Below are 16,932 nucleotides of genomic sequence, written 5' to 3'. Positions count from 1 at the left end.
GCTCGTGTTCGGCTTGTTCGAAATAGCTCATGTTCGAAATTGGCTCGTGAGCAGTGTGTTTGTGTTCGGCTCGATTTAAATATTTGTGTTCGTGTTCGGCTTGAAATTGTCTCAGAAAAATTAAATTGAAAAAAATAGATGAAAAGTGTGGAATTCGAACATGAACCAAATATATACAAAAGAAGTCACTAACCACATTGCCACACGAGACATTATGATTTAAATTTAGATATGAATATATATAATATATTATTATACTATAATTATATATTTTTTAATTTCGAGCTAAAACGAGCCGAACACGAGCAAACAAAGAGTTGTTCGTGTTCGGCTTGTTAGAACGAACGAGCCGAACACGAGATGTTCGCGAACAACGGGTTTTTTTTGACAACCCAACCCGAAACTTATTAGCATTTACAATTCAGCCACTCTTTTTCATTTATTTTTCAAATTCTCACTCAAATATCAAAGCTTATGGTGAAACCCCCAACCCATATTTTTCATTTTTATCAAATTCTCAATAGCTTAATTTTTGCATATGTAAATACATTGGTTTTGTAGTTAAAAAGATTAATTGGATTGCTAATTTGTAAATATCAATATTCCGGTTGTTCTATATGTAATTATCTTTTTTTTTATTTGTGCCTAAATTTTTTTATTTTAAATGATTGGCATGTAAAAGCTACTAATTTTAAACATAACCAAAATATATTATTCGTTAAATTCGATTAATTTATGTATATGCATGTATGTATATATATTATTTGAATGCCCATGTGATGCTTTTGGTGGCGCACCTAATATCATGGCCGTACGTGCGACAAAAATGCTACTGTTACGAAACTGTTCGATTTACAGCCCATATTTATAATTTATTGGAGTCGGTCAGTGTGCTAAAGCTCACTTGCGGTGATTTTTGGCAGCAATTCTGGTCCTCCGGCGGCCTGCGGGGCAGTCTCCGGAGAGTCGGAAGGCGGTGCAGCTTTCGCTTCAAGCGGTGGGGCTGGGCTTCGGGCTCTTCGGTATCTGGGCGAAGTTTAGCGGCAAAGACGGAATCTCCTCCAACTTCTTCAGTCTACACTCCTGGATTGGCCTGGCCTGCGTCGCCCTTTTCGCCTCCCAGGTGCTATCTCGCCCTCTCGTCCTTGTTATTTCCTTACACGTCTCTTCTCTCAATTATCGGTGCAGCCGAGCTTAAGCGAGTCCACGGCTTGCTCATGTTTGGCTCGTTTATATTCGAGCTTAAAAAAAACTGTTTTGTTCGGCTCATTTACTTCACTAACGACTCAAATACGAGCTTCTTAACGAGGTCAACACAAGATTATTTTTATTTTTTTTTTCTCCGGACATTTAGATACATACCAACTAATTCTTATCTATTTACATATCTAAAAGCTCAATTTTATTTTTTATGCTTGAAAAAAATGTATTTAAAAATTTAAAATAGTGATATTTTTTATGCCATATGAAAGGTTTGAGTGGTAGAGATATAAAGAGTAAAATTTAGGTGCTAGATATGTAAATACATAGGAATTGGATTGTATTTATGTAAATGCCCCATGGGCAGCTCGAATTCAACCTCTCCTGTTCTACTCATTAGGGTTGTTAACAATCCGATTTCGAGCTGATCAAAGATTGGCTCAAAATCAGCTCAAAAAAAATTCGATCCAAAATTTTGGCTTGTAGCTCGGCACGTTTATTTTGATCTGAACTTGATCGAACCAAAATTCAAATCAATTTCTGAGCAATTGTTGATCTTCGAGCTGAATTTGTGGAATCCACAACCCTTACATCACTATGACTGTTAATGATCTGATTTTTGGTTGGCTCGATATCAACTCAAAAAAATTTGATACAAAATTTTGGCTCATAACTCGGCTTGTTTTCTTCAATCCGAGCTAAAATTCGAATTATTTTTTGAGCAATTAACAATCTTCGAGCAAAATTCACATCCTCGCCAGTAACTATGCATGGCTCTCTTTTTTTTAATTTATTAGTTAGTATGCTGATTATCCGGCAAAACTTGATCACTTAGATTTGCACCTTGAGGCTGCCATTTCCCAGAGCAAGTAACGACTGGTTTCATAAACACTTAAAGCAAGTAATCATAATTGGGTTTATTTCATATTGTCATAGAATTACATTTATCTTTTACTTTGTTAGAATTACATTGTTCTTTCTTTGTCATGCTGACAAATGTTAGCTAAGCCATCATTGTCATCACTCTGTTTTTAAATTGGTTGAATAAGGGGCCGGGGCCCTTCATTACTTATTTAATTTTTTTTTTATCAAAATTAGAAACATGTTAGCTAAGCCATCATTGTCATCACTCTGTTTTAAAATTGGTTGAATAAGGATACCTGTGAGGCACTGTTTCTTTTTTTAGGGCCGGGGCCCCTTCATTAATTATTAATTTTTTTTTTTTTTATCAAAATTAGAAATCATGGATCGACTTTGAAGATGCTTATTAAATAAACATTTTGGGTTATCAAAAAATCAAGAAACATTACCACCCTTAGAAAATAAAAAGGGGAAATTTTAATGCATACCCCACAATTCATATGTATTTATATATCTAACACCTAAAGTTTAATATTTACATTTATAACACTTTGTTGTCATAAACATAAGAATAAATCAAAGTTTATTTGACTTATAAAAAGGTAGCAAGGTAGTATTTTTGATGCGATGTTAGAGATTTGAGTGGTATCTATGTAAATATCAGATTTTGGGATATGTAAATACATAAGTAGTGTGTGGTATGCATCTGAAGAGTGTTTTATCTTGTGAAGGATTTGTAGAAAGTTTTCCCTTATAGTTCACCGTGTCTGAAAACAAGAGTGCCATGTGATTTTTGTCTTCCCTCTTCTCTCTCTCTTCATTATTTTTTATTTATTTATTTTGTTTCTGTCCCACTTTCTTCCTCGCAGCCCACACACAAACTTCTTCTCTCTCCCTCATAATTTCTTAATTTTTTTTGGGGCATTTACATGCATACCACCAATTTCCTACGCATTTACATATCTACACCTAAGTTTTGTTTTTTTTTTACATTTATATCACCCAAACATTTCAAAAACATCACCATTTTCACTTTTGAAGAAGTTAAATACACCTTTTCATGCATAAAGAAGGTGTTATACATAGGAATTGAGTGTTATGTAAATCTTACTTTTTACTATTTACTCCTATTCTCTAAATTGCCAACCATAGCCAAACAAAATGCTCATGACTGGATGAAGAAAACACACCCGATGAAACACACAAAAATATTCTATTTTATTTCTTGAATAATAGTTATTTAGGCTTTTTTTTTCATTTATTTTATTTTATTTCATTTTAAATTGTATTTATTTGTGATTAGATGATAGGATTTTAGAACTTATTTTGATTTTAAGTTGCAATTTGGATTTATGTTCTAACCTTATTTTATAAGTAGGGCTGAATAGATGCTATTTTTATTATTTTTTAATTATGAATGAAATTTGAAAGGTTTTCTCTTCTATTATCCCTTTCTCTTCTTCAATTTTGTGGATTTTTCTTATTCTCATAATAGTTCGCATGGGAAATTGAATATCCTAGTTTTGTCTCTTTTTCTTTCTTGCCACTTATTTCTCTGATCACACATCTCAAGATCTTCATATGCATTAATTTTTGCCTCCCATTTGATGTACAAAACTAATTTGAAGTTGTTATGCCGGTGTCTAAGGGCAATTTTATCTTTTGTGCACAACTCACCCAGTCAACGTCACAAAAGCCCTCAATGTCTATATGCACATTCTTCCTGAAGATCAAACTCTTCCCCGATGCACTCTTCCAGTACCTTAGAATCTAATACACTATATCCATATGGCCATTTGTTGCATCATGCATGTAACTGCTCACCACGCTCACTGCAAAAGATATGTTGGGTCAAGTTTGACACAAATAGATCAGAAGACCTACCAATATCTGCTACCTCTCATGATTAACTGGTTCTCCTGCCTTTGCACTTAATTTTGTCTTCTGGTCAATTGGAGAGATTGCATGTTTGTACCCCAACATTTTTGTTTCTGTGATAAGATCTAATACATATTTTCTCGGGGACAAGACCATTCCCTTAGGTCTACCGGTCATTTCAATCCCAATAAAGTATTTGAGCTGTCCAACATTCTTCACTTCAAATTCATTGCCCAATTTTAAATTTAGTTGATAAATCTCTATCTCATTATCACCGGTGATTATGATGGTGTAAATATACACAAGTATAGTGGTCTAACTTTCATGTTGTCGAAATAACATCATATGATCTACATTGATCTGCTAATATCTCATGAACACCATGGCCTTTTTAAACTTGTCAAACCAAGCTTGATGAGACTGTTTCAAGCTATACAATAATTTCCTAAGTTTACACATATTGTCTGCTGTCTGGATTGCAGTAACTCAACATGAAGAAATGTATTCTTCACATCAAGTTGGTGTGATCTCCACCCACCATTCACTGCCAGAGGAACCAATGTCCTCACTGTGCTTATCTTTGTCGTTGATGTAATAATAATCTTTCACCAGTCGTGCTTTGCACTCCTTCACATTCCCTTCAGGAATTTGCTTCAATGTGAAGATCCACTTGCACCTAACTGTCCTTTTTCCCGTTGGTGGTGGCACTATCTTCCCATATTCGATTTTTATCGAGAGTCTTGAGCTCTTCATGCATAGTTGCTTTTCACTTGGGATCCTTCTTAGAAATGTGCCAACACTTGGGTATAGAGATAACATCTAAAGATGCAATGAATGCTCCATGTAAATGTGATAAATTAGAATATGAAATAAAGTTAGTAATGTCATGTTCCCACCCAAAATGATCGGGAGGATGTCCAACATTGCTGCGAGATATCCTCTTTAAACTTGGGCTGCTTAGGAGGAGGAATCATATCACATAGGTGTTCTGATTCGGATCTAGATGGCGTAGGTGTCTCAAGAATCGGGGAAGAACAGGACAATGGACTAGCTGGCAAATGTGGCGCTACAAACACCGTTTCTTCATTTTGCTTCCTCCATGTATACACTTTTAGCTCATCTTCAGCCTGAACCCTATCACCTCTGGGTCCACTCTCCTCATTTTCTGATTCATCAACTATTTCATCCCACATCACAGGACGACATTTTTTTTCATTTGTACCACTCTCTCACCTTTGTAACTCACCCCCTTGCCTCATATCTCCATCATCCGACGAGTCACCGAAGGGTGAGATCACCTCTTGGGTGTAGAACGGTTCAAATTCTCTAAATGACACATCCATGCTCACACACAGTCTTTTCTCGGCCAGACTCCAACAGATGTATCCCTTCTGTATAGTAAAATAACCTACGAACACACATTTATAGCTCTAGGACTCAACTTCCCTACTTATGACTTGTTATCCCTCACAAAACATACGCATTCAAACACCTTCAATGGGAAGATCTCGCTTTTGCTCGTTTTAACATCTAACAAGGAGAATTCCAATCCAACATTCTCGAGAGCATCCTGTTGATCAATTGAACAACTGCCAAAATTGTTTGCCCCCATAAGTGCTTTGGGATATTCATTGTGATCATAATGCTTCGGGCTACCTCTTGAGAGTGTCTTTTTTTTCCTCTCTGCTACTCCTTTTTTTGTCGATGTGTATGGGCACGTGCTTTGATATTGTATCCCTCGGGCTAACAATTATTCCTTAAATGTTTTGCTGGTATACTTTATCCTATCATCAGACCTAAATAACTTCACTAATACACCATATTGAGTCTGGATTGTCTTGTGGAAGTCTTTAAAACAAGCAAACGCATCACCCTTTTTTTCATCAAATATAACCAAATAATACGGGAAGCAATTAATAAAGGTCACAAAATATTGGTTACCACTCATAGAACTTGTAGAAAAAGGTTCCTAAACATCAGATGATATCAAGTCAAAAACACTAGAACTTTTTTTCCCAGAATTGATGTAAGAGCTTATAGTACGTTTGTCAAGCTCACAAGCATCACAAATAAATTTTTGTTTATTTTCTTTTTCATATAAAGAAAGATATAACAGACTCAATAAACTAAAACAATAGTGTCTCAAGTGTCTATGATGTAGCAGCAACACATCTTTCACACTGCTTCCAGTTTTCATATAAAGAAAGATATAACAGACTCAATAAATTAAAACAATAGTGTCTCAAGTGTCTGTGATGTAGCAGCAACACATCTTTCACACTGCTTTCAGATTCTCCTACTCCAGCACTCTTTATCATGGATGCCAAAGCCGAGTCCATCTCCTCCTGGTTCAAGTACCAGAGTCCACTATATTACGTTTCAGTCCCCAGTGTTTTACCCATCTTTTTTCTCTTACAAGACTACCTTAGGAATATCAAAAGAAATAATATATTTTAATTGGAGAATAATGAGATTAATGAATTAAAGGTTCACTGGAATAAATAAACATACAAAATATTGGACAAAGTCATATAATTGGTATCATTCACTGTACCCTTACCAACTATTGGTTGTGTTGTATCATCAGTAGTTTGGATGCTCTCTAATACTTCTAGGGGAGTATAAGAAGAAAACTATCTAGCATTCCATGTCACATGTTGAGATGCAACAAAATCAATTATCCATTCTAATGATCCTGTGGTTGAAATAGATGCAAGCGCATGTGTATCACAAGTACCTTTGTCAGAGTGAGCATAAGTGACAATGTTACCCTTTAATGACGACTGGTTGGAAGCCTCCTTAGCCTTATCTTCTTCTACTTTATGCTTTCTGTTTTCTCTTTAATAACTCCAGACAGTCTGATCCTCATTGATAAAAGCCACACGTCTCTCCCTCTCATGCTACCATCAAATTTGTCCCGTAGCTCCTTTTTCCACATTTTCAATGACCACGGTCTTCACGCTGTCCACGTTCACATGTCTCACTTTCCTTAGGTAGCCTAGGTTATGTCTTGCTCAAATGCCCAACTTTATCATAGTTGTGGCACTTGCGAGTCTCCCCCTAGGCATCTATCATACTTGAGCTGAAGGCAGCTAAAGCTGATTGCGCACCCGGAAGTCCACTCGGCTTAGAGTGTAGTTTCATGCGACTCTTCTCCGGTATTATCGTAGCAATGGCCTCATCCATTGTAGGGATGGTCGCGTGAGCTAGGAGGACTGATCTCCTCTAATCAAAGGTCGGGTTCAAATGGGTCAGAAACTGTATGGTCCTCATCTATGAAGGATCTCCCATTTCTTGCACTTTGGATCGCCACAACTCGACATCGATGAGAAGTTACTCCAGCCCTATGGAGTACTCCTGAATCGATCTATCACTCTGAACCACCGCCTCTATCTCATGCTGAATCTGAAGCACACTCTTGTAGTTCTCAGCTCTAGCAATGATATAATAATATAAACTAAACATCAAACAATTAATTTGTGATGAAATGAGCATTTTATTGAGTTTTTAGAGTTCTAGTTGTTAAAATAAATGAGCATTTTCAAGTTTGCTGAAGTTTTGTTTATAGACAAACATAAATAAGCTTTATTAATTAATGAGTATTGAGCTGTATATCGTGTGAACTAGTTTGCTTAGAATCAAACCATAGAAATTTTGGTAATTTCTTTTTGTGATTGTTCACTTTGTTATAACTTTTGTCTCATTTTGTTTGTTCATGATAGATCCTGTATAGAAGATGCATTTTTCCAAATGAAATTATACTATTTCCTTTCATAATCCTTTAACGCTAATTTCATCTAATGGGTTTTTAGTATTTATTGAATAGGTCCAGAAAACCAAAGTATATTTTAAACTTTCTGATCTTCTGTAATTACTACTTCAATTGCCTCTCTAAATGTTATTTTTTAATTCATTCTCCTAAGTTTTATCCAAGTAATCCTATTTTAATGTGCTCAACAAATCTATTAATGCTTGACAGTAGACATTACAGAAGATGTAAATGGCCAAGATTAAATTGAAGTGTTAGATATGTTAATGCATAAGAATTGTGTGGTGTTATGTAAATGCCCAAGATTAAATTGAAATTAACACTAGATTGGAATTTTGTAGCAAATTCATGTACTAATTTTATTTAATGCGCTCAAATTGCAGTGGGCGATGGGGTTCATCAGCATGTGGCACAAGCCCCAGGAGCGATCGACTCGCTCGACCATACTTCCTTGGCATACATTCGTAGGTCTTTACACATTCGGGCTAGCCGTCGCGGCAGCAGAGACTGGCCTTCAAGAGAAGCTAACATTCTTGCTCGATCGCCGAGGCCTCGCCCGTAATTCTCGAGAGGCTTTCCTTATCAATTCCCTTGGGCTCGCCCTCGCCCTTCTAGCTCTAGTTGTTGTCCTCGCTGCCATCTCTCCAAGACACCAAGTCGGTCAAGTAACTAAATTTGTCAACTTTAAAGATGACATGAACAGAAAATTTCATGTTTGATTTATTCTAGTAAGATTTACATACACACCACTCAATTCCTATGAGTTTACATATCCAGCATCTAAACTTCAATTTTTACGTGCATGCCATCTTGCCTATGAATAAATCATACACACCACTCAATTCCTATGAGTTTACATATCTGGCATCTAAACTTCAATTTTTACGTGCATGCCACCTTGCCTATGAATAAAAAAAAGAAAAAAAAAAAAAAAAAAAAAAGTGCATTTCACTTTTTAGAAGCTAAAATGATAATGATGGTATTTTTTTATATGATTTGAAAGACATGGATGGTATAAATGTAGAAGTTCAGGTGTTAGATATGTAAATACAAGAGAATTGGGTGGGTGTATGTATGCAAATGCGTCTTTATTCTATATTAGGGGCAGTCAGATGGTACGGCTTTTTGATAATTTGTCAGGGTTTAATTTATTTATGTATTTTGTTCTACCCAATTTTATTTGTAAATAGAATAGAATTTTCTAAGGTTTAGCGCTAATGCTTTGGATTGCCGTGTAAGAAGCTTGGTTTGCGTCTCACTAGCAAATGTTTTAGTTTTTTTTTATTAGTATTATAAAACTTAGGGAAACTTACATACATACCGTTTAATTCTTATGTATTTACATAGCCAAGTCCTCACCTTCAATACTTACCAATTTTATTTGTAAATAGAATAGAATTTTCTAAGCTTTTCTAGTCAAATACGAGAGAATCTTCTAGTTTTTTTTTATTAGCCAAGTCCTCACCTTCAATATTTATATATGTCATCTTACCTATGCATCAAAGGTGTATTTTATTTTATTTTTTTAAGTGATGATAGTTCTATTTCTTGTACAAAAAAACATTTGGGTGGTATAAATGTAGAAAGCTCAGGTGTTAAATATGTAGATACATAAGAATTGGGTGGTATTTATTGTGGGAAGACATGCGACAGAAAGTGTTGTACTGTATATGCATATATTTCATGATTTTACTGTCAATTAAGACAATTGCGGGTTCATTGTACAGCAACGATAAGTTTTTATCCCATTCATGAAATCAGCTACGAAAATTCTTTTTCTTCATTGTGTTTTATTGAGTATTATATTTTCATTCATTTATAATAAATTAAGATCACTTTTTATGCATGCCCACGTCTTTTTTAGGAGTACCTCCATCTGTTTTTAACATACGTCGAATCTAAAACATCTATACTTCTAACTAGATCATCAGACAGCCTATGTTTAATATGACCAAACTATCTTAGATGATTATCTCTAATCTTGTATAATCAGAGCTACACCAAACCTTTCATAAATACATTCATTTCCCATTTTATCTCTGTAAATGTAAAGCTGCTCATCCGCTTAAAACATTTTGATTATTATAAAAGATATTCATCTATATACAGAGTAAATTCAAAATATTCTGCACCTTGTACTGTATGGAATTTAGTACTGACATAAATCACAGCAAAAAAGAAAAAAAAGAAAAAAAGGAGACTGGAAAGTATTCCCAGATGACAAATTGTAAATTGTTCCTACGAAACAAGAAATCTTAGACGTGTTAATAAATAAAAATCTTTATAACATTTTCGTCTTTATTTATCTATTTCTCTCTTCAATTGCAAATAAACTGTCATTTGTAAATTGCACCGAAACAGTGTATTAAAGAACAGCTCTTATACCCATTCAGCCAGACTGCTTCACCGTTTGCCTCTTAGGGCCATTTGGTTGCTTGTGTTTGCCCAGGGCCCTAAACTAATTTCTTATAAACTGTATCAACTCATGTTCCGCTTCATGATATAAGTTTCATCAAGCCCTAAAAAAATAATGACATCTACCAGTCAAACCCCTATAAAATCGATGGTAAAATCCGAAACTACATTTAACTTGCAACCGAGATCAAACCGAAAGTATAATCTCCACAGCATAATGCAGAACTTAATGATCACTAAATATATATATGTAAATGATAAAAATAAATAGAATTTCTCCGCCATAATAATAAAAAAGAACGGGGGTTAGTGCATATGAACAAGCATTTAAATAAATAACAAGTACACAAAAATACCACATCGACTGTAACACAAAAAGAGAGAAAAATATATAATCATTTAGCAAATGTTCCGAGGATACTTACTTCAACAGAACCTCTAGCATTTGGGGAAATCGTTGATGCTACTGCTCTTTAAGAGGCTGAGCCCTGAAATTGTCACGTACAGAAGTCACTAATTTGTAGCTAACGGCGATGCAACATAAGACGTTTAGATAAAGAACAGCAGAACAAGAGGCAACAAACACTAGAAATAAATTTTAAAAAAGAAAATAGAATGTGTAAATCAAATGCCACTAAGAACACTGATGAGAGAAGAAATTTTACTTGGGTGCTTTTGTAAACGGGGGATTTACATACATAACATATAATTCTTATGTATTTACATATATAATGCCCGAACATTCATATTTACATATATATTGTTGGGTAATGTGGAGACCCGGTCCACCGCAATTTAATTAGTTTTCTAATTAAAAATCCCACCTACCGCTCAACTAACTTCCCACCTACCACCCACGAGCCGCTCTCATGATTCCTATAAATAGTCTCTTATGGCTTGTCATAAGTCAAAAGTCAAGTCAAGGCCAAGCCAAGTCTTCTAAGAGAGAAAGAGAGGAAGAGAGACAGGAATGGAGAGAAAAAAATAGAGATTTTCTTATAAATGTCGAGACACTCGACGGTGTAATTCATCGAAGAAATAAAATCCTCTGCAACTCCGTGGACGTGGTCAAATTCGTCGAACCACGTAAATATGTGTCGCTCTGATGCTTTTCTACTTGCAATTTTTTCTCGTTCAATTTTTTGCTTTATTGGCGTCGTTTTTCACAACAACTGATATCAGAAATTTGGTTCAGATCTAAGGAAGAACGATGAGGGGAGATGAAGTGATGACATTAGGGATCCAGAAGTTCAATGACACAGATTTTACTTACTGAATGATGCAGATAGAAGACTACCTCTATGGGAAGAAACTTCATCTTCCGTTACTAGAAAAACGAACAGAAAAGATTGATGAGATCGACAGGTTTTTGGGGTTATTCGATTAACTCTGTCGAGGTCGGTTGCCCACAACGTCATCAAAGAGAGGACTACTGCAGATCTCATGGCGGTTTTATCAGGTATGTATGAAAAACCATCGGTGAATAACAAAGTGCACTTGATAAAAAAGATATTCAACTTGAAGATGGCGGAAGGTGTGTCTATTGCTCTACACCTGAATGATTTTAATACTATCACAAATCAATTGTCGTTGTTGAAATTGATCTTGATGATGAGATACGTGCGCTGATATTATTGACTTCATTGTCAAATAACTGGGAAGTTATGAGGATGACAGTTAGCAGTTTTTTAGGAAAATATAAGCTGAAATATTATGATATTTGTGATTTAATTTTGGTTGAGGAGGTGTGCATGAAGGATTTTGGCGAGGCCTTGTGTTCAAGTTTGACGCTGAATGTTGATTCGAGATGGAGATCACATGACGGAAACTCAAATAGAGGAAGATCAAAATCAATGTCTGGTCAGCAGACAACCAACTGGAATTGTGGCAAGACTGACAACATAAAAAGGAACTGCAGGAATCCTAAGAAGAAGGTGAATGATGACGCTAATGTTCTTACTGAAGAAATACGGGATGCACTATTACTGACAGTTCACAGTTGTTGATGACTTGATACTGGATTCAAGAGCTTCCTTCCATACATCTTCCTGCCGGGAATTAATGTGAAATTATGTTCTAGGTAACTTTAGGAAGGTATATCTGACTGATGTAAAAGCTCTTGATGTGGTGAAGATGAGAGACGTTGATATTACACTTCCGAACAATAGCAAATGAACTTTGCAAAAGGTCAGACACGTTCCTGAGTTGAAGGAAAACTTCATTTCTGTTGGGCAGCTCAATGAGGGTGGTTATTCGGTAATGTTCTCGGATAGCACCAGGAAGGTTACCAAAGGAGCATTAGTACTAACTCAGGGTAAGACAACTGACATATTATATATGACTACGAGGGTGGTTATTCGGTAATGTTCTCGGATAGCACCGGGAAGGTTACCAAAGGAGCATTAGTACTGACTCAGGGTAAGACAACTGACATATTATATATGACTACAGATTTACACAGACGTGGACATAATAGTCAGATGTACATTATGGGGAAACTGCATTATGGGGAAACAGAAGAAGGTCAATTTCTTGAAAAGTGTCAGAGCGTCAAAGGCAGGAAAATCTAACCTTGTACAGACAAATGGTGGAGAACCACAGAGCTATAAAAAAAACTTGCAAGATGAAAATTCGAGCAAGTGGGAGTTGACCAAGGAGGAGGAGACAAGTTCCCTGCCAAGGAATCGGACTTGGGAACCAACAGAACTTCCACCAGGGAAGAAAACATTGCACAACAAGTGAGTGTACCGGGTAAAAACTGCGTTTGATGGCAGTAAGAGTTACAAAGCTGGACTCGTTGAAAAGAGTTTTTAGCAGGAGCAGGATATTGCTCATGCAGTGGGAGTTGTAAACAAATACTATAGTAATCTAACAAAAAGCTTTGTGGTACAAGGCTATGTTGACGATGATATCTCAACTAAGGGTGTTACTCGTGAGAAGCTGAAGTTGTGTTCGACTTCAGCTGGTCTTCTGGCTTGAAGACAGGGGCTTTGAGTTATAGAGGTGGAGGATGTCATGTTTGAGGAAAAAGTTAGTACAACTAGTAGATGATGCAACCAGTAAGTGATGCAGTCAATGTTCTAGTTTCCAAGTGGAGGAATTGTTGGGTAATGTGGAGACTCAGTCCATCGCAATTTAATTAGCTTCCTAATTAAGAATCTCACATTCCGCTCACTTACCGCTCACCTAACTCTCACCTACCGCTCTCATGATTTCTATAAATAGCCTCTTATGGCTTATCATAAATAAGCCAAAAGTCAAGCCAAACAAGGCCAAGCCAAATCCTCTGAGAGAGAGAGAGAGGAAGAGAGAGAGAGAGAAGAAGAAGGGAGAGAAGAAAATAAGATTTTCTTGTAAATGTTAGGGAGTTCGAAGGTGTAATTCCTCGAACTAATAAAGTCCTTTGCAGCTCCGTGGACTTAGGCAAATTTGTCGAACCACGTAAATCTATGTGTTGTTCTGGTGATTTTCTGTGTGCTATTTTTTCTCGTTCCATTTTTCGCTTTATTGTCATCGTTTTTCACAACAAAATATCATTCAAATCTTTAACATCACATCAAAAATACAAATTTTTGTGTATAAGTTTATGACAACAAGATGTTATAAGTGTAAACATAAACTTTCGGTGTAAGATAAGTAAATGCATAAGAACTGTGGCGTGCTTATAAAGTTTTTCCTAAATTTAAGTGTAATTCCTCGAACAAATAAAATCCTTTGCAGCTCCGTGGACTTAAGCAAATTTGTCGAACCACGTAAATCTATGTGTTGTTCTGGTGATTTTCTGTGTGCTATTTTTTCTCGTTCCATTTTTCGCTTTATTGTCATCGTTTTTCACAACAAAATATCATTCAAATCTTTAACATCACATCAAAAATACAAATTTTTGTGTATATGTTTATGACAACAAGATGTTATAAGTGTAAACATAAACTTTCGGTGTAAGATAAGTAAATGCATAAGAACTGTGGCGTGCTTATAAAGTTATTCCTAAATTTAAACCTCAAATGAGTTAGCATGAGCAAAAGTCGTCGGACCTGATTGATCCAACACAGGCAATCAGGTTTAGGTAGATTTCTGAACTGAAAGTTTAAGTTGACCTGCTCAATCCTGATCATATGGTTTGTGTTTGGGGATTCTACCAAAGCCAACTCAATCATAATGTGGAGAGGGTAATTTTCGAGATCATGGTGAGCATAGGCTAAAATAAAAAAAATAATAAAAAAATTATCCTTTTCCCTGGAGCACAATTCTTGCTAGGAACATTTTAGAGTCACAGTGTCATACTTTAATGGGAAATGATTGCATCAGCAACATGTCATATCATTTATGCATTACATGATAGCTTTTGAATTTTTTTTCAAATAATCATTTCTTGGACTTGTGATTACACAGGAGCCTTTTGGCACATGTGATGAATTGTCGGCACGCAAACACTCTCGAAAACATCAATATGAACCACTTCTTAATACTACAAATCGGATCAACCAGCCCAAGCCATACAAGCTCCAACATCACAAAATTGAAATAACATTGGACTTTGGCATTAATAAGAGTCAACAATTATAAGAACAATCTGATAATATAACTCCTCAAACATTAGCTGATATTATTCCTATGAAATCAACCAAAACTAATATAGATTTTTAAATTTTTTTATTTCTTAACTTACAAGGTCATAAATATAAGTTTACTGAGCATGTCAAACTGCAACAATATATTTATAGACTTGTCCTTAAAAACAACATTTAAAAACAAAAAACATATAATTTAAAACTCTATTCACCTCGTTGAATCCAAGATACATAATCATATTTAAATCCAAGAATACATTATTTGGATTACTTATTTTTTTATAATGATTTGGTCCTTCATATAATGTCTTTCTAATGTTATATATCATAATGATTTTTCATTTACTAGAAAATCATATAATATATCCTTTTTTTAATATGATAAGATTGTACTTCAATTTTTTTTTGATTCTACATATATTTATTAGAAATATTCCTAGAATATCCATTTGTCAAAATTATCAATATTTTTGCAACTAGAATGCTTTAAAAATTTATCATTTCTCCAACACGCACCATGTTCTATGACACTACCATTATTTGTATGCAAGATTTACATTAATTTATTGAAATTGGTACTTCGCCCAAAATTTGTTTGATTGCAAGTCGATTTCGATTACTAGAACTAAATGAAAATATGACACTAAATAGGACGCAATGGAGAAAAAGGATTCATGTAGCCGTCCCCACGTAGTGGGATTAAGGCTTTGTTGTTGTTGTTGTGCAAGTCGATTTCGAGCACTAGATAGCTCACCAAAATCTTTGAACCAAGTTGAATGATATAAAATCATAGATGATAACATACAAATTATGTATAAATTTATACAAGTACAAGTCTATGTTACTTGTTAGAGATTCTTGATATTGATTTTCTATTAATGAATATTAACTAAAAGATAAAACATTTATCGCATTTCATCAAAATGGATGGGTTTCCTATGATATGTATCAAAATTAAATATGCAAGAAGATAAATCTACAAACTCACATTCGTCCTTTCACTTCTATACATTGGGAAGCACTTATGCTAGCACTCTTCAGTAAGCTCCGCGTGCTATAAGTCGATCTGTTTTGCACATTTTCTGCAGCCACAAAATCGCCAGATACCATAACCTGTTGAGATTTGGAAGGGCTGTCATTGCTTAAATTAATAGCCCCAGCTGTACATAGCCTTTCAGAATCATTCTCTGTATCAGCCTTTTCTTCTTTAGCTGGTAAAACTCTCTCCCTGAAACCAAGATGCAAATCATTACACTATAGGGTCAAGTTAATAAAGGAAAATGGTGCTCATCATACTAATCTTCAATTGAACATTTTAATGTTTTACCTAGGCAAAGAAGTATTCTGCCGCAAAATTGGAGCAGCTCCTTTCCCCTTCCCAGGATGCTCTTCAAAATGAGCGAATTGCCGCTTAAATCGTTCAACTCCACTGTAAAAATAGGCTTTATAAATATCCATAAACAGTGTGGTAGATAGCTAAAGCCAGAACCATCTTTAAGATAATAAAAACAGGTACAACAACCACGCAAGATTTTAAAAGTCATGAGCCACCCTACACTCTTTACTTCCAACAGCTTCGAGCTTCATTTACCAGCTGCATGACAATTTCATTGTAAAACTATTGTAAAGTTTCTATGGTTCTCATGCCGAATATATATTGTGCATCGACTTACAATTAGTTTAGTAGATAGTAGTAGATTGATTAGGATGAGTAATTAGCCTAATGCATAAGTCTATAAATAATCCCATTTATCTTGCTTACATTTTCTTTCGATTTTAGAAATTTGAAAATTCTAAATGTTCAAAATGAGATCATGATTTTTATCCATGGTGCATTTCTTGATTTCATTACCATCAATTTTGCCACCATAATTTTCGTTCGCCGCCACATTCTTGTCATCATTTTTAATAGTCCACTTCAAAATTATCATTCAATGAAGCTACGAACTTCATGTAAAATCACCGTCTCAGAACACTGCCTCATAACGATAGCCCAACAGAAATATCATGTATCCTTCACGTCCAAGATCTCTGCATGATTACGCATGACAATTTGGTGCCTTCCAACGCGACCATGCCCAGTGCCAACACAATCACGAATCGTGGCTCTAGCAATTCCTCGTAAACTACTCAAAATTTTTTTGAACAGAATCTGGCGGAGCAAGCAGGGGGCTGTGGGAAGTGCGGCAGCAATCAGCAGCTGTGGAGGGGAAGGCGGCAAGAAAAGGGAAGTGTGAA

At 35.4% G+C, this 16,932-nt stretch overlaps 2 protein-coding genes across 4 annotated transcripts in view; one reads left to right on the top strand and one right to left on the bottom strand.

Annotated features, from left to right (window-relative positions):
- The window catches only part of LOC110025167 (probable transmembrane ascorbate ferrireductase 4), an 11,571-nt gene extending 3,037 nt beyond the window's left edge, over positions 1–8,534 (top strand). The window contains exons 4-5 of the mRNA XM_020725475.1: positions 924–1,123; positions 8,092–8,534. Coding sequence (XP_020581134.1) covers positions 924–1,123; positions 8,092–8,427 — 536 coding nt within the window. The 3' untranslated portion in view covers positions 8,428–8,534. The remainder of the gene's footprint in view (positions 1–923; positions 1,124–8,091) is intronic.
- LOC110025174 (mitogen-activated protein kinase 9-like) overlaps positions 6,152–16,932 on the bottom strand; it is a 46,328-nt gene continuing 35,547 nt past the window's right edge. The window contains exons 10-13 of one of the 3 annotated variants that reach the window (XM_020725486.1): positions 16,022–16,123; positions 15,683–15,922; positions 10,549–10,611; positions 6,152–6,363 (exon numbers count right to left, since the gene is read on the bottom strand). In XM_020725486.1, coding sequence (XP_020581145.1) covers positions 10,587–10,611; positions 15,683–15,922; positions 16,022–16,123 — 367 coding nt within the window. In that variant the 3' untranslated portion in view covers positions 6,152–6,363; positions 10,549–10,586. Of the gene's footprint in view, positions 6,364–9,917; positions 10,228–10,433; positions 10,612–15,682; positions 15,923–16,021; positions 16,124–16,932 lie in introns of those variants that run through there. The other 2 variants (XM_020725485.1, XM_020725484.1) reach the window with 2 other exon arrangements.

The sequence above is a fragment of the Phalaenopsis equestris genome, unplaced genomic scaffold, assembly GCF_001263595.1.
Source record: "Phalaenopsis equestris unplaced genomic scaffold, ASM126359v1 Scaffold000293, whole genome shotgun sequence".
Lineage (NCBI taxonomy): Eukaryota > Viridiplantae > Streptophyta > Magnoliopsida > Asparagales > Orchidaceae > Phalaenopsis > Phalaenopsis equestris.
Note: the sequence above shows the minus strand (reverse complement) of the source record. Positions and strands in the feature narration are given on the sequence as shown.